A 20,934-nucleotide genomic window follows, 5' to 3' on the forward strand; every position below is an offset into this window, starting at 1 on the left:
TTGGAAGCCAGTAGCCACGCCAAGGGTCAGAACTGGAGTCAAGAACCAGAGTCAGGGTGAGGAAGCCGTAGCCAGGAGCAATCAGAGGTAGTTAGGACTGAGCAGGAACAAGGCTGGGGAACAAGGCAGTAACAGGAGCAATGCTGGAATATGGCCAGGAGCAGCAGGCACAGGGAGGGTCGCAGCTGTGGACATGAATGCACTGAGCCACTAGAGAGCTGATGCTGGGCTAACAGCCAGCCAGTTGCTCTTCCTGACCAGTTAGGTGGGGCAGTTAGTCAGGTAGCCTGCTGCAAGCCAGCTGCACTTGTTGGGGTGCTGGGAAACAGACTGTTCCAGGCCCTGATCCCTGACAGCTTATTCCTTTATGGACAAATTCTTAGCCACAAAATGATGCATATTAACACTGCAAAACTACTGTTAATGATGGCCATATGCTAACCAGACATGGTCCCCCGCACAAACCCTCCAGAGCAGGGCTAATCTATGCAGGGTCCTGACAAATTCAGTTTTACAGATCCTGGCTGAAATTTTCACAAGTGCCTGCGTAGCTTAAGAGCACAAGAATCATTGACTTTCCGTGGGACTCTTGCTCTGAAGTCACTTAGGCTCTTTTGAAAATTCCATTCACTGAGTGTGTCAGGGATAAAAATACAGGCCATTGTCTGTGCCTGACCCATTAGACCCTGCCCTAGAATTTCACCCCACATATATATAGTTTTCCTGTCTTAGACAACCTATGGAGTGGTTCATTTGTGGGTATGTCTGGACTGATGGGGAAATTTCAGATCTGTGCACCACATACATATGGAAGATGGAATCTGGCTCACAAACATTTCCTCTACTCCCACACATGTACACACAACAAAGGGACCATAGTTTTTAATGTACGGGTTTCTACTCCACCCACCCCCACCCCCACCCCCAGTGTTTTGCAGGCAGGCATTTGACGTATGTAAAAGGTAAAGATAAACTTTCACAATATTAACATTTTGTTCTTCTGAGTTCTTTTCACTGTGCGTTAGAATCCGACAATACATCACTAGAACCAGGCTTTACAGTTGTTATTCCCATGGGGAGGAAAGCTCACAACTTCAAGTGCAAAGCATTTTAGGATGCCTGATGGTGCTAGGAAAAATAAATCCCAATCAGTAACCATGCTTGATTTGTTTTAAAATTGGGAACACTAATCAAAAGCTGTGCAGGGGGGAAAAGGTCAGATGCATGTACAAGAAAAAAAAGTTTGCACTATTTTCCCAATTCTAGAAACACATCCAAGGCCTGAAAACCCAGACATTCTGTTGACCAATTTAGCCCTCAAATGAGTGTTTGTATGTAGTGCTCATGCAGTTCCATAGGTGTCAATTGTGCATATAAAGGCAGAATGCGGATCCAATGGGCAGAAATGCCATTTGCTTTAATGATAGATTGCTGCAGAGGACATTACAACAGTTAAAATAAGAACTGACCTAAACCTTTGCCCAAAACTCAATCTGAACCTTCTAAAATATCACTTTGCTCTTCTGCACAGTAAACCTCAAAACACCCCCTTGAGCTAGTTAAGTGCTCGAATACCCATTTTGCAAACGTGGACTGATGCATACCGACACTTGGGGCCAGATTTTCAAAGGTGCCTAAGGACGCATATCAGTGGCTAGCAGGATTTTTGGCAGTGCCTAAACAGGTGAGGCACCTAACTGTGATTGATTTAAATGGAAGTTAAGTTAAATCTCTAGAGACACCTCTTTGCATATTAAGGTGTCTAAATACCTTTGAACATCTGGCTCAGGTGATGTGGCTAAGGCTGCATAGGGAAGTCAGTGTCAGAGACAGGACTGGGAACTCTTATTTCTTGAGTCAAAGCCTTGTGCTTTAGTTGCAAGACCTTCCTTTCCCTCTTGTGACAAAGTTCCAGTAGAAGAAAATATCAATGTACTGGCGTGCCCTGTGGTCTCTTTATCTCTCTCTCTCTCTTTCTTCCCCTGAATCCCCCTTTATTTTTTAATTATTTTAGCTGCTGGGACATGAATGATAACACTGCCCTGTGGTGGGTGATCAAGGGTCCCGTGGTTGGATCAATAATGGTAAGTAACATACGTACAAGATATCTCTTCATGGCTATCAATATGAGCTAAAACTGAATTAAAGCCAATGACTCTACAGGTTGTCACATAGCAGAGAGTAAGGCTGGCTAGAAGTTGCTCTGCCCTAAGCAAATTGGAAAATACCTACTATTATGTAACATGCATGTACCCAAGTATTACTGCTCCCAGGGTTCATAGATACCTTTAGCATGCAGGACCTCTTTCTAGCTCTGGATAGTAAATCATGCACATCTCTTATTGAAGTGATTAATCACTGAAATAAACTACCGAGGGAAGTGGTGGATTCTCTGTCTTCTGGATGCCTTTCTGGAAGATGTGCTTTAGTCAAACACAAGTTATTGGGCTCAATACAGGAATAACGGGAGGAAATTATCTGGCCTGTGTAACACAGGAGGTCAGACCAGATGATCGTCGTTCTCCCTTCTGTCACTAAGCTCTATAAAGCCAATGCAAGTCATATCTGGAGCATCAGGATGGCCCTGTCCTAGGCAGTGTATACTTGCTGTCATAGGCCCACCAGGCTTGCTTTGCCCCTATCAGTTGTACAATCAGTTGCCCACATGCAAAATGGGAAATGACTGCCTAGGAAGGTGCACTGCAGAAAGGGATCTGGGGATCATAGAGGACCACAAGCTAAATATGAGTCAACAGTGTAACACTGTTGCAAAAAAAAACGAACATCATTCTGGGATGTATTAGCAGGAGTGTTGTAAGCAAGATACGAGAATTAATGCTTCCGCTCTACTCCGCACTGATTAGGCCTCATCTGGAGTATTGCGTCTAGTTCTGGGCACCACATTTCAGGAAAGATGTGGACAAATTGAAGAAAGTCCAGAGAAGAGCAACAAAAATGATTAAAGGTCTAGAAAACATGATCTGTGAGGGACGATTGAAAAAATTGGGTTAGTTTAGTCTGGAAAAGAGAAGACTGAGAAGGGACATGATGACAGTTTTCAAGTACATAATAGGTTGTTACAAGGAGGAGGGAGAAGAATTGTTTTTTTTAACCTCTGAGAAGAGGACAAGAAGCAGTGGGCTTAAATTGCAGCAAGGAAGGTTTAGGTTGGACATTAGGAAAAAATTCCTAAGTGTCAGGGTGGTTAAGCACTGGAATAAATTGCCTAGGGAAGTTGTGGAATCTTCATCACTGGGGATTTTTAAGAGCAGGTTAGACAAACACCTGTCAGGGATGGTTTAGATAATACTTAGTCCTGCCATGAGTGCAGGGTACTGGACTAGATGACCTCTCGGGGTCCCTTCCAGTCCTATGATTCTATAGTAGAGCCATACTTGTTATAAGACTAAGTTATGTGGGCACAGATGCAGAGACTAAGATGGATTCAGAAAATAATAATGCAACATTTGAAGGTAGAGGAGCGTAAAATGAAACCGTAAGGGTCCTGCAATTCCCGGTGACAGATCACCAAGGGGGATTCACCCTAGAGGATACGTAGGTGATGGTACTTCCACCCCCTTCCCTTGGGGGTTTCAGTGAAGGGAAAGTTAAAAATTATGTGTGGGGCTCTGATGCTGGATGCTGCTGAGGGGATGCCCTGAGCAGAGCTGTTCGCAATTTTTGACTATTTTTTTTAATCAAAAATGCAGCAGCATTAAAATCAAAATGTTTTTTTGAAAACCTATCCGTATGGATGAAACGTTTGATTTTTGTCTGGAAAAAGGAATTTCAGAGCCCGGTGACTGTGTTAGCTTTTGTTTCTGGCGGGTTTTTAAATTGAAATTTTTAACAGAAACAAAATGGGATTTTTTTTTACCACTTCTAGTGTTCGGTCAGGGCATTCCCCAGCTGCAGTAGCCAAGGCCCCTCACCTGCTCCCTTTTGTAGACATTATTCCACCACAGCCCCTTCCCCACCCCCCCACCTCCCTTCTCCCCGTCTGCATGGATCTGTGAGCTAAATCGAGCCTCAGGGCAGCAAGGAGCAATATGGCAAAGACACCTGCCTTACCCTCGCTCAGTAAGAGAACAAATCAGCTCTTCCTTCACATGTAGCCTGATTCTGAGAGGTGCTGAGTACATGAAGTCAATGGGAGTTGAAGGTGCTCAGTACCCCTTAGGCCTGAGATCTGGCCAGCCAAGTACAGGCATTCAAGGATCTGTTTCCCTTGCAGTTTTTGATAATGACAAATGCTGAAAACTGTTTACTTAAGCCTCTCATTAACTGTTGCTGGCAAAGGCATGCTCAGGCACGCAAGGGAGTCTGTGCCCACAAAATCTGGGCTTGGGGCAATAGACAAAGTGGGAATGCTGCCTCCATGGCATATTGCCCCACTATTAATCATGACCCTGCAAAGTCCCCTCTCCACAGAGGTTCTACAGTGTTCCAGCTCTGCAGGTTTGGGAGGAGTGAGGAAACGGGGCCAGCAGGTCAGACTCTCCCTGTCATATTAGGAGAAATACGGCATAGCTAATAGCATTCTCCCCATAAGCCAGGATTGCTTTTCACTTCTCTTTTTCTTCTCTTCCCAGATAAACTTTGTTCTTTTCATTGGCATAATCGTTATCCTTGTGCAGAAACTCCAGTCGCCTGATATTGGGGGCAACGAATCCAGCATTTACTTGTAAGTACAATAGCTGTCAAATAAGCACTAATTAATTCAGATCTCTAATATACACATAGGAAAAACACACTCAATAGAACTCAATTGACTTTTTTGTCTGTGTCATAGAGTCTATTAATGATTTTTTTTTAATCCAACGGCCACTAAAATACTTTTTTTTAGTGCCACCTTTGATCTCTCTTTAAAGCTCTTAGAAAATAATTGTAAATGCTGTATATGTTTTAAAAAACGATTATGCACAGATCAGTTATTTGAAAATTAACATACTGTCCAGGCTTCGAGGATTGTTATATCTATGGGACAGTTTGCTGGGCTTCATATGTTCCAAGGACCTGATCCAGAGTCCACTGAATTCAATGAGAGTCGTTCTGTTAACTTCAGTGGACTTTATCAGAGATTCTAAGTTACGAAGTCCTTGTAAAGTTACATATTTGGATGGTAATTTTGAATCCATTCAACATAAACTAAACAATCGTTATTGCTCTTTAAACTGCTTCAAAGCTCACAACTAATCTTAAATGTTTCCATGTGAGTTTTTAAATCGGAACTTGTTTTCATTTTGCCCTTTTATTTTTTTTTTTCCAAAACATATGTCCTGTCCATTAGCTCCTACTTCTTCCTCCTCCTAGAGAGTCGTTGTCAGCACTGATTTGGCTGTAAATCCCCATCTCCGGTTTGTGTCTCCCATTAGAATTATTTTTGTTTTTCTTTTAAATACTTATGGAATGTTGAAAGGAAAAAAAAATAGCTACAAAATGCCTGGTGCTTCCCCTGGTTTCCTGCCTAAGGACTAAGCAGGTTTCCCTTGCACCTTTCCAAAGTCCACGCATTTTGTGCAAGCTAAAACCATGATTATTAGTCTTTGCTTAGCACTGAAAAATCCAATTTAACAGGTTACAGGAGGAGATTTCTTAACATTTAGGATTATGTTTAAAATTTCGATCTAATGCCTCCACTGTACCTTACAGTCCAGTCCAAAAGTCCTTACTTACGCAAAAATCCCATTGAGGTCTGTGGTGTAGTAAGCAGTTCATTTCGTCACTGTTAAGTCCTGGATGGAGCGTAGAGAGATCCTGTGTGGTGACCACGTTTAAGCTAATTTAGAAGATAGAACTTCAGGATCTTTGTCTCTGTTGAGCATCCTAAATAATTCTCTTTGCATTCATTGCTATGGAGGCTTGTGTCTATGACAAAACACTGCAACATCAATATTTGCCTAAGTAAGCATTGCAGGTCTGGTCACTACAGGAACCCATAGTTCATTGTGTGACTGATGGATGAAAATCATTTTTTTCTCCTCTCCTATCCTCCAGTTTATGTTTGCATGAAATGGTGGCACTTCTGTAGATCACGGTCTCCTTTTGGTCTTCCCTAAATGGAACATCCATTTAATGAAGGTGTTTCACTCAAAGCTGTAAGCTTTATACCCACAGACCTAAAGAATGCTTTAAATACATTCTGCAGATACACACTGCTGAGACTTACAGCTCAGGAGAAACTGTAGTGGCTAGGTTAGCCCGCTTACCCACATGGTTTGCCCAATCCAGTGCATGAAGACTTCCCATGTAATTGCTTGCAGGAAATCCCCACTGCATCTTAAATGGCAATCTAGATGTGCAGAGCCATCTCTTCCTGTGAATAGCTAAGTGCATGTTTGCTGCACAGCTATTACATATGAGGCAAAGCATGCCATAAATTCAAATGATTAGAGTAGGCTATGAAGCATCCTTGCCATTTTTTAGTCAATATGGTTACTGGGTTTCACTGATATTTTTCCTATGTGTATAGTTGGCAACCAGAACAAGAAAACATCATATTTTCTGTTTCATTCGCTGTCATTATTTTTTCATATTTGTTTGCAACTGTATAAATGGACATGTGTAAATATATCCTTCATTTATGTACGTGTTATGAAGTGGAGTGTTGTTTATCCAAACAGATTTAACAGTAGCAAATGTATCTAGAAGTAAGGCAAGACATAAAAAAATATATGCATAGATATTCACAGGCAGATATAGTATATATGCACACATACTGTATACAATTCTGTTGTTACATCAGAGGTATGGTTATGTCACCATATTAAAACTTCCATGGAATTTAACCTAGAGCCCATAATGAATATCTGCCCTGCCCTATTCTGTTATCTCAGACTAACAAATGTTTAGTTTGCCCATTTCTTTAACCAGACAAAAAATGAAACACTTCCACCCATTTCTGCAGTACTCTGGACACACCTCATATCAACAAACATGCTCAAAGCAGTTTTGGGGGGATTTATCTTTTTGTTCTAATGTACCATTTTGAAAAAAACACTGTGGAATTCAGTACTGTCAGGCGAAATGAGAATGAAAGACAAGGCAGCTTATTCTGTATCCCAGCTGTGAATCCATAGACATGATTCACGTGGGAGAAAAAATAAATGTTCGTATTGTTGAATACTGGTTGGAAAAAACACTTTGGGTGAAATCCTGGCCCACTGACCTCAATAGGAGTTTTGGTATAGGGTCAAGAACTGGGGCCAGAATTTCATCCTTTATTATAAAAATGAGACAAGCCGTCAAAATTCCCACTCAGACAGTCCCATTTGGGTCAACTCAGTACTCAAGCCCCATTCAGCAAAGCACTTAAGCACACGTTAACTTGTTCAGCAAAGGAGTTAACCATGTGGCTGAGTCCCATTGACTTCAATGGGGTATAAGCACACGCTTAAAATTAAGCACCTGCTCAAATGTTTTGTTGAATCTGGGCATTAATAAACTGGAGGTTCACAAGTATATCTATGGGCAGAATTTGGGTCATTCAGTTCAGTGGAACTACTTATGTTACTGCTATTGCTCATGTGAATAGGGTGAACAAGATGTAGCCTCTTTGCATTACCCTAAAAAGACCACTGTGAATATGTTGATACACACACACACAGAGGCAGAGAGAGAGAGAAAGAAATGTCATACAGTACTTTAGGATAAGTTAATTCATACACTTCCATATTAAAGACTATGTGTATCTTTTTTGTAAAGACAAATACTCTTTTCACCCATATGGGACAAAAAAAATTGTATCCATACATTATATCCATACATTAGGATAATTTTATATGTTGGATTTACTTGAGATGATACAGTATATGACCCAAATATAAATTAATATGTAAATGGTTCCTTATATATTAAAGTCCATACACATGAAATATGATATACTATCTGTGTATATGAAACACACATGCCCTTTCCATATGGGTAAACTTGCCTGTAACTCAAGAAGAATTCTAAAAAGCTTGTTACTAGCTTTGAGAGGAAATGAGAGGAAATGTTATATTCCTATTATCTATATTGTATCTTCACACATGAGGGTCATTTTATCAACTAGCTTATGAGTTTGCTGTTTCATAGACACTATGGGATAGACTCACAAAAGGACGTAGGTGCCTAAATCTGAGAATCAGACTCCATTGGGGTTCAAAAACCTTCTGTTCAACTGCTGCCTGTAGGTGCCTAAAAGTCTAAAATTGCTCAGCATCTAAATTTTTGCAATAGATATTCCTTAGGCGCCTATGTTTCTGCCTCTGAGCATGCACACTGCAGCCTTGTGCCAGTCATCCAGACACCTAAGCCCCAGTGTGATTCATGAACTGGGAAAGATAGATAGGTGTTTCTTCACCTAACTTACCTGTGGGGCCCAATCCAGTAAGGGGACCTACAGAGGAGTGGAGGGAGAAGCACAAGGACCTCTGTCGTAACTTTAGCACAGTAGTTAGAGCACTTACCTGGGCTGTTGGAGACACCCAATTCAAGTCCCCCCACCACATGATTTGGAGAAGGGTTTCAACAGGCATCTGCCACCTCTCAGTTGGATGCCCTATTCACTGGGCTGTGGGGTGTTTTGATGCAGGGCTCTCTCAGTCTTTCCTGTCAAAGCTGTTCCATTGTGGATACGTAATTACAGAAAGGTATTGGTATAGGATCCTGGGTCTCCCAGCTCCTGGGTGAGTGCACCAACCACCAGGCTATGGACTCATTCTCATTCTTTTGCTGGCTCCCTCTCTTTGGCCCAGTGATCCTTTCCTTATTTATCCCCAATGGAACAGCTTCCAAAGGAGAGACTGAGGGAGCTCCACATCAGAATATCCTATAGCCCAGTGACTGGGTCGCTCACCTGAGATGGTAGATCCCTATTTCTCCCTCAGGTGGAAGGGGAACTTGAACCCACATCCCAGGTGAGTGCTCTAACCACTGGGCTAAAAGTTATAACTAGGGCTGTTGATTAATCTCAGTTAACTCATGCAATTAACTCAAACAAATTAATCGTGATTAATCGCACTGTTAAACAATAGAATACCAAGTGAAATTTATTAAATATTTTGGGACGTTTTTCTACATTTTCAAATATATTGATTTCAGTTACAGCACAGAATACAAAGTGTACAGTGCTCACTTCATATCATTATTATTTATTATTATTACAAATATTTGCACTGTAAAATGATAAAGAAATAGTATTTTTCAATTCACCTTATACAAGTACTGTAGTGCAATCTCTTTATTGTGAAAGTGCAACTTACAAATGTAGATTTATTTTTGTTACATAACTGCACTCAAAAAACAAAACAATGTAAAACTTTAGAGCCTACAGGTCCACTCAGTCCTACTTCTTGTTCAGCCAATCGCTAAGACAAACAGGTTGGTTTACATTTACGGGACATAATCTGCCCACTTCTTATTTACAATGGCACCTGAAAGTGAGAACAGGCGTTCACATGGCACTTTTGTGGCCGGCATTGCAAGGTATTTACATGCCAGATATGCTAAACATATGAATCTTGGTAAATATTACGGTAATCAGTCTCCTGGGAGTGACCCCTTTAGTGGGCCACGCCCTAAGGAGCCACAAAGTTCACAGCAGCAGGCCCCTGGCCTCCAAGCCTGGCCCGTCAGCACCAGAGATTCCTGTCTCTCTCTGTGGCTGCCTGCAGCGAATCCAACAAGGCCATATTTCTGTGGGAGGCTTGAACTGGGTCCCTCTGAGCCACAATGCTTTCAGGGAGTATTTACAATGATGTAGGCAGCCTTTTCAAAGCAATGTAACCATTTACTAGTCACCTGGCACACAGAATTTGAAAGTCCTTTGGTTACCATAGAGAAATGAAGGTTAAAGAATAGTCCATGCTGGTTAGCCCAGACCCCCAGCCAAGCTGTAATGAACCCCATGTTCGGGTTCTGCCTCTCTCACTGTCAATCTGACCCCCTTAATGAGAAAGCCCAGAATTCTCTCCCAGGTGAGAAAGCCCAGAATTGCTTCCAGAAGCCAATCCTTTATCCCCCAACCACATACCTTCCAGTCCTTTGCTCTCAAGCTGGGATATTTGCTCAGCTTCCCTGCTGAGAAGTGGGGAAATCCATCTCCCTCTGGGTTCTTGGTTGCTAGGTGTCAATGTTCTGGTGATTGGGTTCTTCATTGTCTTGGATTTTCAACAGATGTGGGTTGGCTTCAGACAGTCTTTTTTAATGACACATTCAGACTCCGGTAGCTAGGCAATGTGCATTGCTATGTCTCTTAGCCTGCCCTGAGAGCAAAGTTGGTCATTTCCCCTCCCCCCAGTGGGTAGCTATGCAAAATATAGGGGAAACTGAGGCACACATAGGCTTCATAAGGACATTACAGCAAATTCTCATTTTATCACAGTGGCTAACCCCAGGAGAGCATTTGCAGCTGAGAATCAGAAGCAGAGGGAAGTGCCTCCCTGCTTTCCGGATTTAAGCACCTACCCCCAAAAGAGGGCTGGCTTGGCACCTTCCAGTGTATGGCTACACTGCACACTACACCTAAGCTCTGACACAAGTTTGTGCACAAACCCCCCTTCCATTCACACAGAAAACAGTCTGATTCAGATCATCAGGCACTCAGGATCAGGTTCCTCGGACCCTACTGAGGGGACAGTCAGAGCCTGAGCACCACTGGGACTTGGGTTCAAGTGCTTCCATTTTGCATGTGTCAGCTCAAACCACAGACACATGTGAGAAGGTCTGCATAGTGCAGTGTGGATGTATTAGCACATCTGTGAGGCCTGGGTCCAGCCATTGTAAGCCCAGGTCTACAATGCAGTGTGGATGCTCAAGTGCGTGCTGGGTAACTCTGAGCCTATAAGCCTGGGTCCCACAGACCCTGGTTTACAATGCAGTTTAGGCATAGCCCCAGTGGCTAGCTTAGGCGAGTGCTGGATTTTCTGAAGCCCATTCTGGGACACCTGTCTGTCCCCATTCGTTGTATGCCTAACCCAGGCTTTGTGAATCCCAGTGACTTTTTAGGCACCTAAAAGTGAGGCATGGTGACACTCAGCATCACTACATGTAACTTTCTTTGCAACTCTAGCCCTGTGGCCCTGATTCTACCAAACACTTAAGCACATCCTTGACTTTATGGACTTTAAGCATGTGCTTAAGTGCTTTCCTGAATTGGGTCTCAGGGGCCTAGTTTCCCATTGCCTTGGGGCCTGGTGCAGTCATTTCTACCTGTGCAACAGTGGGCCAAATTCTCTGCTGGCATAACTCCATTCAGTGGTGCTCTTAACAATCTGGGTTATCAGGTTTCCCAGACTCGTCCTAGAAACATTTAACAATAAATTCATTTATTTTCTCTGCTTAGCTCATATGTATATTGGGTGGCCTAATTCTTCATTCTTTGGGTACCCCACTGAAGTTAATGGGAGTTCAGAGTGCACCCAAAATGCACGGTCTAGTACCTGAATAGCAACCACCAGTAAATAGTTATCAGTATGGTTCATACATCATACGAACTAGTTTCACCAACGTGCCAGAAAGTCGTATGTATCTCTGTTCACATCTATCTAGCTATAAAATGATGTCACACTGCATTTATCTATTACTGCCCTGTAAGGGCCTCTTTGTTGGATGCATAGTGCATTATAGAGAAACTACATTGCAATAGTACTGATGCTAAAGTCAATGTAGCGTAGCCACCATATATTGTGGGACTTGCTTCATGCACATTAAAATGTATTCAGCACCGCAAAAATGAGTGATTATCATCAAAATTAGACGTTCACTCTAAATAACCTCCCCAAAGATCATTATAAGCAATTTCCTGTGTTTTCAAGTTGAAAAGAAAGGTTAGAAACATTTAGCTAATTCCCCGTGTTCTTGATTTTGTTTCTGCAGACCAGTTAAATGCTTCAGCGCGTGTGATATCTCCAGTTTTATCCATTTGTACATCCACCCATTCATGACCAGCCTTGTGCAATTTGTCATCCTCCATTTGGTTCGGGCTCAACATTACCTGCATGCTGCTCGTTCCATTTTAGATTGAGTTGCTCTAACTGTGACAGACCTGGACAGAACAAACAACGACTCAGTGTTTATTTTAATGATGCTTAAAACCCAAAGTTCTCCTTCCATTTTACTTGAGTGAAGGCTGGATTCATGAAAAAATATCTCAGCCATTGAGAGGGGTGCTGATTTCATTGTCAATGCCCTTTAAAATTTCAGGACTCTTTTTTTTCAGAGTTCTCTCTATGTTTTGCTAGCTTATTAGAACATATTTTTCCGTAAATATCATCACTTCTTAATCATCCTTACTTTCTACTGGCAGGAGCGAGCAGTCAAAGGCAAACATACGGAAAGTTCAGGCCTGTGGTCCTTGGGCCATGTTCTGCTTTCTGTTATTCTGGTGTCAGTCCTCAGTAGTTCCACAGACTTCACTAGAGTTGCTCTGGATTTGATACCAATGTAAATTAAATCAGGATTGAACCCGGTTGGAGTTTTGAGAACCTCAGATAAAAGGTCTTCTAAAAGGGTGAAGTGTTGATTATGTATTAACATTCATAATTGTATTTATTATTTCTTTTTGATTACTGCCTATGTAACACACAGGAGTGAGCTGATATCCCCTTCTAGTGGCTGAACTATGTAAAAATTATTGTCTCTTAGTGCCTCCAAGCTAAAGCAGCTGGTTTTATAGCTCGGGCAACAGCAACTTCGGCTTTTATATCCAGTGATCCAGGTAGCATTACAACAGATGACCCATCCAGGGCCATTGTTGCATCCATATATTGAAAGCCATGTACCAAATCATAAATGGGCAACTAAATTCTGACTATACCCAGGGTTGTGAGTTCAATCCCTGAGAGGGCCATTTAGGGATCTGGGGCAAAAATTGGGGATTGGTCCTGCTTTGAGCAGGGAGTTGGACTAGATGACCTTCTGAGGTCCCTTCCAACCCTGATATTCTATGATTCTAACTCTCCTTTTGTGGACTAGAGACAAGTTTCTACTATTTAGAACCCTGCTTTGACTGGCACAGTCCATGGCAGATCAGTTGGTACCTGCATCATTCATATATTTTTTTCATGAATCAGCTGTGGAACAGGAAGCCAAGAAATGCTTAACATGCTGAACAGCCAAGGTTTTGTCATCCATCGCATGGCAAACACAAGTAATATGGTGAAGATAGGGGGCCAGATTCTGCACTCAGTTGCTCAGGTATAATTGAGCACAGAATTGTCTCTAGAGTTCTAGAGATAGTAAATAAACCTGCAGTGCAGAAATAATTACACTGAGGTGTCTAACTAAAATTTACTTTACTGTATGCATGACCAAAGTTACTGTTAATGAGAGGTTTATTTATATACAAAATGGAATGTAATTATATCAGTATGATAGGTTAAAAAAACCCAGGAGATGCATGAATCACTCATGTGCTGGGTTGAGCCATAAGACTAAAATAGCGCAAGCATTTCCATTCAGCTTTTTGCTTGCTCACTCACTGCAAAGGGCTAAAGCACATTGGATTGACATATATATTTTTTTTTGGTTCATGGATGCATAGTATAATTTTTTTGGTTTGTTTCTGCTTTTGCTTTTTTTAACCTGCTGTTCATCCTGACTTTTGTATCATGCCTGTTGAAAACTCAAAAGAAAAAAATAAAACCACACATCTATCTAGCTAATTCAGGTCTACGTCATTCCTCCAATCAGCATCTTGCTGGAAAGAAAGGAGAAACATGGCATATACCATAGGTAGGTATGATTTTACATATGGTCCAATCTAAAGGGCTTAGGTTAGCAGAATCAGTGTCTGAAAGCAAGTGTTTTGGTAAACAACACTCCTCTGCAATTCACTGACAAAGTCACTGGAAATTCAATGACTCATTTTGCTACTGCTTTGTCTTGCTGCAAGTACTCAAATTAACAGTGCCAGTTATTTCCAACAGGATCTTCCTGGCATAAACCCCATTTATAACAGAAAACTGCAGCTCCTTTGCTAAGTGGTCTGTCCATGGGCACGGCGCTTTAATTGCTTAAACGCGGACATTGGGGGGGTGGAACTCCCACTAACACCAGGAACGCCGGGGTCTCTTAAGCAAAGGTTTATCCATCCCAACACTAGGAAAAGATTATGGAAACAATGATCATTGATTACTTGTCGGCACATGAGACAGTGGGGTCCTAGTTCTAATTTCTAGAACAGCCAATAAGTATGTTGAAAATTATTGCTTTGACTATTTTTTTAAAGACTAAATCTTACCAAAGTTGCCTAGTGTTCAAGGGTAAAATGCCGCCTTCACAAATATTGTGCTTTTCCTTTGCATCCCCCAAGACAAATTCCCATCCTCTAGCCTAGTTTTAATTTGGGCTGTATCTGTTTTAAACAGCATTAAACAGACAATTGTCTGTACCGCCGTGGAAATTTAAGGTTATATAACTAAGAAGTATCACACTAGGAGTAATTAAGGTAAACCCCCCACACTCCAAAACTATTTGCAGAAAGCAGTGGAAGGCTCTGGCCTGTCATTGAGCTATCTGTGTATGATACTTAGATGGTCCCATTACTATAGTATCTGAAGCCTCACAATCTATAATGTGTTTATCCCCACAGCACTCCTATGATCTATATCCCCATTTAGCATATGAGGAACTGAAAGACTAAGTGTCTTGCTCAAGGTCACACAGGGATCCTCTGTTATAGCAGAAAATGGAACTGAGGTTTCCTGAGTCCCAGGTTAGCACCCTAACCACCCATCCATCCTTCTTCTGTACATATCCTGCTTGCATTATTTTAATAGTGATGGGAGGAGCAGGCCTAAAGCCACATCCAGCTTGGATTTGGTTTTGCCATTTTATCGGTGACTTCCCAGTGCAGCATTTCATATGAGGGACTACAAGATTTGTAGTTTTCAGGGAGGTCAGTTTAAAGAAAATCCCATTAATTTCCAGTGAAACACGAACACTTTACTGTGGCTACATACTACGCTGGTATCCTCTGATTTTGATACTGTAAATCACAGCAGCACAACTCACATGTTCGTAGTTACAAGGTCACCTGCAATGCATGAAATTTTAAAATACTTTTCTGCTTGGGATTTTTTTGCATAATTAGAGTCATGCCTTTTAGAACTCACTCAGCACAGGTGATAGCCGTAGCATGTAGGCCAATTGGGCTTTGTTTTCTATTTTGAAGTAACAAGTGGTTTTTTTTTTTCTCTAAACATTGCTACATGTGCACCCTGCTCCAATGTATTTGTACCAACAGTTCCATGGTTTTGGCATGTGGCTGAGAGAGGAAGAGGTACAATCACCAGGCAGGCTTTGTTGTGAATGTGTTGGCTATTTTTGAAATCTTTATGGGCTGCAGAATTAAGAGAGCCCTGATAATGTCCCAGTCGATTCCACTTGAAGCCATTACATTCTGTTGGGTCATTTGATACTTCCCTAATTGTTGATTAGCCCAGTCCTGTCAATATCCCACAGGTTTCTGAGATGGTATTCTGAGATGTGGATTTATGAGCTTCCCCAGGCACTCACTGTCCCACCTTTGCCAGTGCTAGTATGTCAAACCATGTACTGAAGAACACAATGGCTAGGATAAAATGGCCATTCTTGGAATTTTTTTTGGGGTGGGGAGAAGGAGGGATTTTGAGTTTTGTTTTTCAGCTTGATCCCCACTCCTTTTTTCTTGGAGTCACTTGCTTAAGGGGGCTGAATTAATCTGGTCTTCATGCTGCAGTTGTTCGCTGTCTGCAGATAATGGGAAATAATTCTGACATCTCTTGATCTATGATGTGCTTTTAATTTCTTTCCAAGCTTCAGGCACACAATGCTATTCTGTCGAACTTCTGTCGCCATTCGCATTTAGGCTTCTATCACATGGCAAACAAAAACGGTGTTAATTGCCAATAATGGCTCTTCTTTTTTCTTATCCTTGATTTCTTGTGCCCTTTGTTTTGCAATTGACGCTCTTCATGTCAAATGTCTTAAGGATTCTTGATAGGCGCGCTGGACAAGCGTGCAAGCACTTCATGATGTGTGGCTGTGTTGAGTAAGACGATGCAGCTGTGGTGTAGAAAGGTGTTGGTGAACCTGTCTCTCATGAGACTAACTTATCTAGAACATAAGAACGGCCATACTGGGTCAGACCAATGGTCCATCTAGCCCAGTATCCTGTCTTCCGATAGTGGCCAATGCCAGGTTCCCCAGAGGGAATGAACAGAACAGGTAATCATCTAACTGTGTGCATGAAAGGAACTGCGCGCTGGTGATTATGCAGTTAGTTAAATTCTCTGGGCCATCTTAGGGATCCCCACTTAGGGAACCTGCACATTGCAAATCACATAAGTAGTTCCACTGAAGTAAACAGGACAGTTCATATGAATAAGAGGCTGCCGTTTCAGGCCTGTACACTCCATGCAGCAGCCCATTGGGTCACATCTCCTCATTTCCACCTGAGTAACGCCATTGACAGTACTGGTTTGAAGAGGTGTAGCAAAGATCACTTCGCCCATTGACTGCAGTGGGGTTTCACTAAGCATAGACAAGCATAGAATTTGACCTTGTGCTTATGTCTCAGTCAATCTGATCATTATTACTAAAGCATATTAAGGTTGATTCTCTCATTTACACCATTATAAATCAGGAATAACTCCGTTTAAGTCGATGGAGTTACGCCAGGGTACAACCAGTGTGAATGAAAGGATAATTGAGCCCACAGAGCCTGCCCTTAGCCTGTGTAAATTTGGCACAGCTGCATCGAAGTCAATGGAGTTCTGCCAGTTTAAACCAGCTCTCCATCCGGCCCTCAGTGTCAAATGTTCACATACGCTCTAAGCTTCCCACTGTACATTTTGTGCTTTTATTAATGGGCGTTTGTGCACACCGATCTAAAAATGCAAAATCTTGTTGGCATGCGCAAATGCTTGATTTTGTGAGAATGCAAATTTGATAGTCCACATTTCCAGGGCCCCTTAGAAAATGCAGCCATTAGTGTTAGACTTTCAGCTTATGCTGATTTGGGGCATTAAATGCTATGTTTAAAAAAATGGGAGTGACTCATTAATTAATTGGTCTTCAGTGGGTGGATTTGGGCCTGAGTGCTCTGCACATCCGGTCAGTACTCCTTTCTGTAATTGCATTCAAACACACATAGGCTTCTCTCAGGCTTTGTCTAGTACAGTATGTTTTCCATATTAGATCCATTACTATCATGTCCTCTGTGGTTATGTCAGTGCATTTATAACAGAATCACTCCATTATACATGACAATGTACAACACCCCTTTGGATCACTGAAAACAATTCACTTGGTTAAAATAGGATCACAGGAAGTCATATAAGGGAAGCTCGAAATGTTATAACTTTGAAACTATAGCACATTTAGTAAAGAAGATTCTAGGCTTAAGTGTCCCCTCGCTGCTTCCTTCTGCTCCCGGCCTTTCTGTCAAAGCAAGGGCTACCCTACGATATGCTCTCCCTTCCGCTGCTTGATCTCCGAGTGAGGCCCACTGCCTTCCTCAGGGCTGCCTGCCTACCCTATTGATATGGACAACACCAAAGATGATTCCAGGGTATGGTTTATTGCTGACCAGGGGTGGTTTGGACCCAAATCTCATTTCATCCCAGCTGAGTGGGATTTAGGACTTCCAGACAAATGGTTTCAGTATGAGCCCATCTGCACAAACAGAGAAACATGAGAGCTTCCTTACTAAGTCATACCATGGTCCATCTTGCCCAGTATCCTGTCTCCAACAGTCGCCCATACCAGAACTTCAGGAGGAGTGTACAGAACAGGACAATTATGGAGTGATCCATCCCCACTTCCACTCCTGCCTTTTTGTAGTCAGAGGCTCACAATTGCTCCAAATATCGGATTGCATCCCTGACCATCTGGGCTAATAGCAATCAATAGGCCTATCCTCCATGAACTGCTTTTTGAACCCAGTTATATTTCTGGCCATAACAATGCCCCTTGGTGACAAGTTCCACAGGTTAGGTGTGCATTGTGTGAAAAAGTACTTCCTCTTGTTTGTTTTAAACCTGTTGCCTATTAATTTTGTCAGGTGACCTTGGTTTTTGTATTGTGTGAAAGGGCAAACAGCACTTCCCTATTCACTCTTTCCACACCGGTCATGATTTTATAGACCTCTATCATATCCCCCCTTAGTCATCTCTTTTCTAAGACGAACAGTCCTAATCTTTTTAGTCTCTTCTCATGCGGAAGCCATTCCATACCCTTGACCATCTTTTTGCCCTTCTGTGAAGTGTTAGAGAGCTTATTCCTTCACTCTCCCACTTCCCTGGTCCTTCTCACATGAACAGAGAGCAACAATACCCGAAGTCCGAAGGTGCAAACAATTCGATGTTTATTGGGGTGAACTTCCAGCAAGCTTAAATACAAGTTCCTTTTCCTTATTTCCGAATCCCAACTTACTTCCTGTTTGCCCCTAATTTATATAGTAATATTCTTAGCTATACCTTAACCAATCATTCTACTAAAATTTAACTAACCAATCCTAACATATTGTAACATGATTATGTAACCAATTATATCCCACCACCTTAATTAGTTTACACCCAGCAAAATTAATTATACAGCAGACAGGAACAATCACAGAACCAGACAGAGATTATACAGACAAACAATAGCAAAGTGGGAACTATAATGGCAAGACAATACAGAAGTGAGGATTTCACATCCCAGTATTGATAAGTGAGTTCTTGCCAGACAGGATGCTATCAAACTAAGTTTTCTTTTACATTTTCTAGGCACTTCCCTTTCTCTGGAGCTGATAGGCACTATCAGGACAGGATTGTATTCCTAACAGCCCAATAGCACCTTCTTTCCATGTGACTACTTTGGAATGTGAGGATGTGACCGGTCGCTTCCCAGCTTATGGCTGCCTCTGTCGCTTAGCCAAAGGCCTTAGCCTAAGAACAGGGCCCCAGACTGTCACAGTAAGAGAAGGACCTTACATTGGCAGACAGTGATTTTGATTCTTTCTTTTATACCTCTAACTAGCCAAGTGATAAGAATACACCTAACTTCTTAAAGTACAGGCCTTTACAGACAGGTCTGAATATCTATATCCTAACATGAAGCTTTTCCAGTTCCACTTTATCCTTTTTGCGATGGGGCAACCAGAACTGGACACAGTATTCAGGGTGTGGGTGTATCATAGATTTATGTAGTGGCATCATGACATTTTCTGTCTTATTTATATCCCTTTCCTAATAGTTCCTAACCTTTTGTTGGCCTCTTTGACCTCTGCTGCGCTTTGAGTAAAAATATTCAGAGAACTATCCACAGTGACTCCAAGATCATTGTTTGGGGTGGTAACAATTACGTTAGAACCAATTATTGTATATGTGTAGTTGGGATTATGTTTTCCCATGTGTATTACTTTGCACTTATCAAGTTGAATTTCATCTGCCCAGTCACTCAGTTTTGTGAGATCCCTCTGTAATCCTCACAGTCTGCTTTGGACTTAGCTATCTTGAATAGTTTTGTATCATCTGCAAATTGACACTTCACTGTTCACATCTTTTCCAGATCATTAACAAATATGTGGAACAGCACAGACCCCGGTACAGCTCCTTTGAAGACTCTGCTGTTTGCCTCTCTCCATTGTGAAAACTGACCATTTATTCCTACCCATAGGTTTCAGAGTAGCAGCCGTGTTAGTCTGTATTCGCAAAAAGAAAAGGAGTACTTGTGGCACTTTAGAGACTAACCAATTTATTTGAGCATAAGCTTTCGTGAGCTATAGCTCACTTCATCGGATGCATACTGTGGAAAGTCAGTGAGGAGATTTTATATACACATAGACCATGAAAAAACATACATTGTAAGGAGAATGATCACTTAAGATGAGCTATTACCAGCAGGAGAGTGGGGTGGGGGGGAGAGAAAACCTTTTGAAGTGATAATCAAGGTTTTCTCTCCCCCCACCCTACTCTCCTGCTGGCAATAGCTCATCTTAAGTGATCACTTTCCTTACAATATACATTTTTTCATGGTCTGTGTGTATATAAAATCTCTTCACTGTACTTTCCACTTTATGCATCCGATGAAGTGAGCTGTAGCTCACGAAAGCTTATGCTCAAATAAATTGGGTTAGTCTCTAAGGTGCCACAAGTCCTCCTATTCCTACCCATCGTTTCTTACCTTTTAATCAGTTACTGATCCCTGTGCAGACTTTTCCTCTTATCCCATGGCTACTTATTTTTCTTAGGAGTCTTTGCTGAGGTACCTTGTCAATGGTTTCTGAAAATCCAAGTACACCATATCGACTGGATCACCCTTATCCATGTGCTTGTTGACTCCCTCAAAGAATTCTTATAGATTGGTGAGGCATGACTTCCCTCTACAAAAGCTGTGTGGATGCTCCTCCAGCAAATCATGTTTATCTACGTGTCTGATAATTCTGTTCTTTACTGTAATTTCTACCAGTTTGCCCAGTACAGAAATTAGGTTCACCGGCCTATAACTGCCAAGATCTCCTCTGGAGCCCTTTTTATGAATTGATTACAATAGCTATTCACTGGCCATCTTGTACAGAAGTTGATTTCAGTTAATACTACTACAATTAGTAGTTGTGTCATTACATGTTTGAACTCTTTCAGAACAACTCATGGGTGAACACCATCTGGTCCTGGTGACTTATTACCATTTAATTTATCAATTTATTCTAAACCTGCTCCTATTGACACATCAATTTGGGACAACACTTCACATTTCTCACCCAAAAAAGAATGGCACTGGTGTGGGTATCTCCCACATATCCTCTGCAGTGAGCATGGGTGCAAAGAATTCATTTAGGTTCTCTGCAATTACTTTCTCTTCCTTAATTGCTTCTTTAACACCTTTGTCATCTAGCTGCCCCACTGTCTGTTTTGCAGGCTTCCCGTTTCTGATGTACTTTACAAAAAAATCACTGTTATTGTTTATGTCTTTAGCAAGTTGCTT

General features: G+C 41.8%; 1 protein-coding gene across 7 annotated transcripts in view; it reads left to right on the top strand.

The window, feature by feature from the left end:
• Window positions 1-20,934, top strand: part of ADCYAP1R1 (ADCYAP receptor type I) — a 188,761-nt gene that overhangs the window by 140,175 nt on the left and 27,652 nt on the right. For all 7 annotated transcript variants that reach the window (XM_073334759.2, XM_073334760.2, XM_073334763.2 and 4 more), the window contains 2 exons: window positions 2,015-2,084; window positions 4,593-4,684. In XM_073334759.2, coding sequence (XP_073190860.1) covers window positions 2,015-2,084; window positions 4,593-4,684 — 162 coding nt within the window. The remainder of the gene's footprint in view (window positions 1-2,014; window positions 2,085-4,592; window positions 4,685-20,934) is intronic.

The sequence above is a fragment of the Lepidochelys kempii genome, chromosome 2 (assembly GCF_965140285.1).
Source record: "Lepidochelys kempii isolate rLepKem1 chromosome 2, rLepKem1.hap1, whole genome shotgun sequence".
In the NCBI taxonomy this organism is placed as follows: Eukaryota; Metazoa; Chordata; order Testudines; family Cheloniidae; genus Lepidochelys; species Lepidochelys kempii.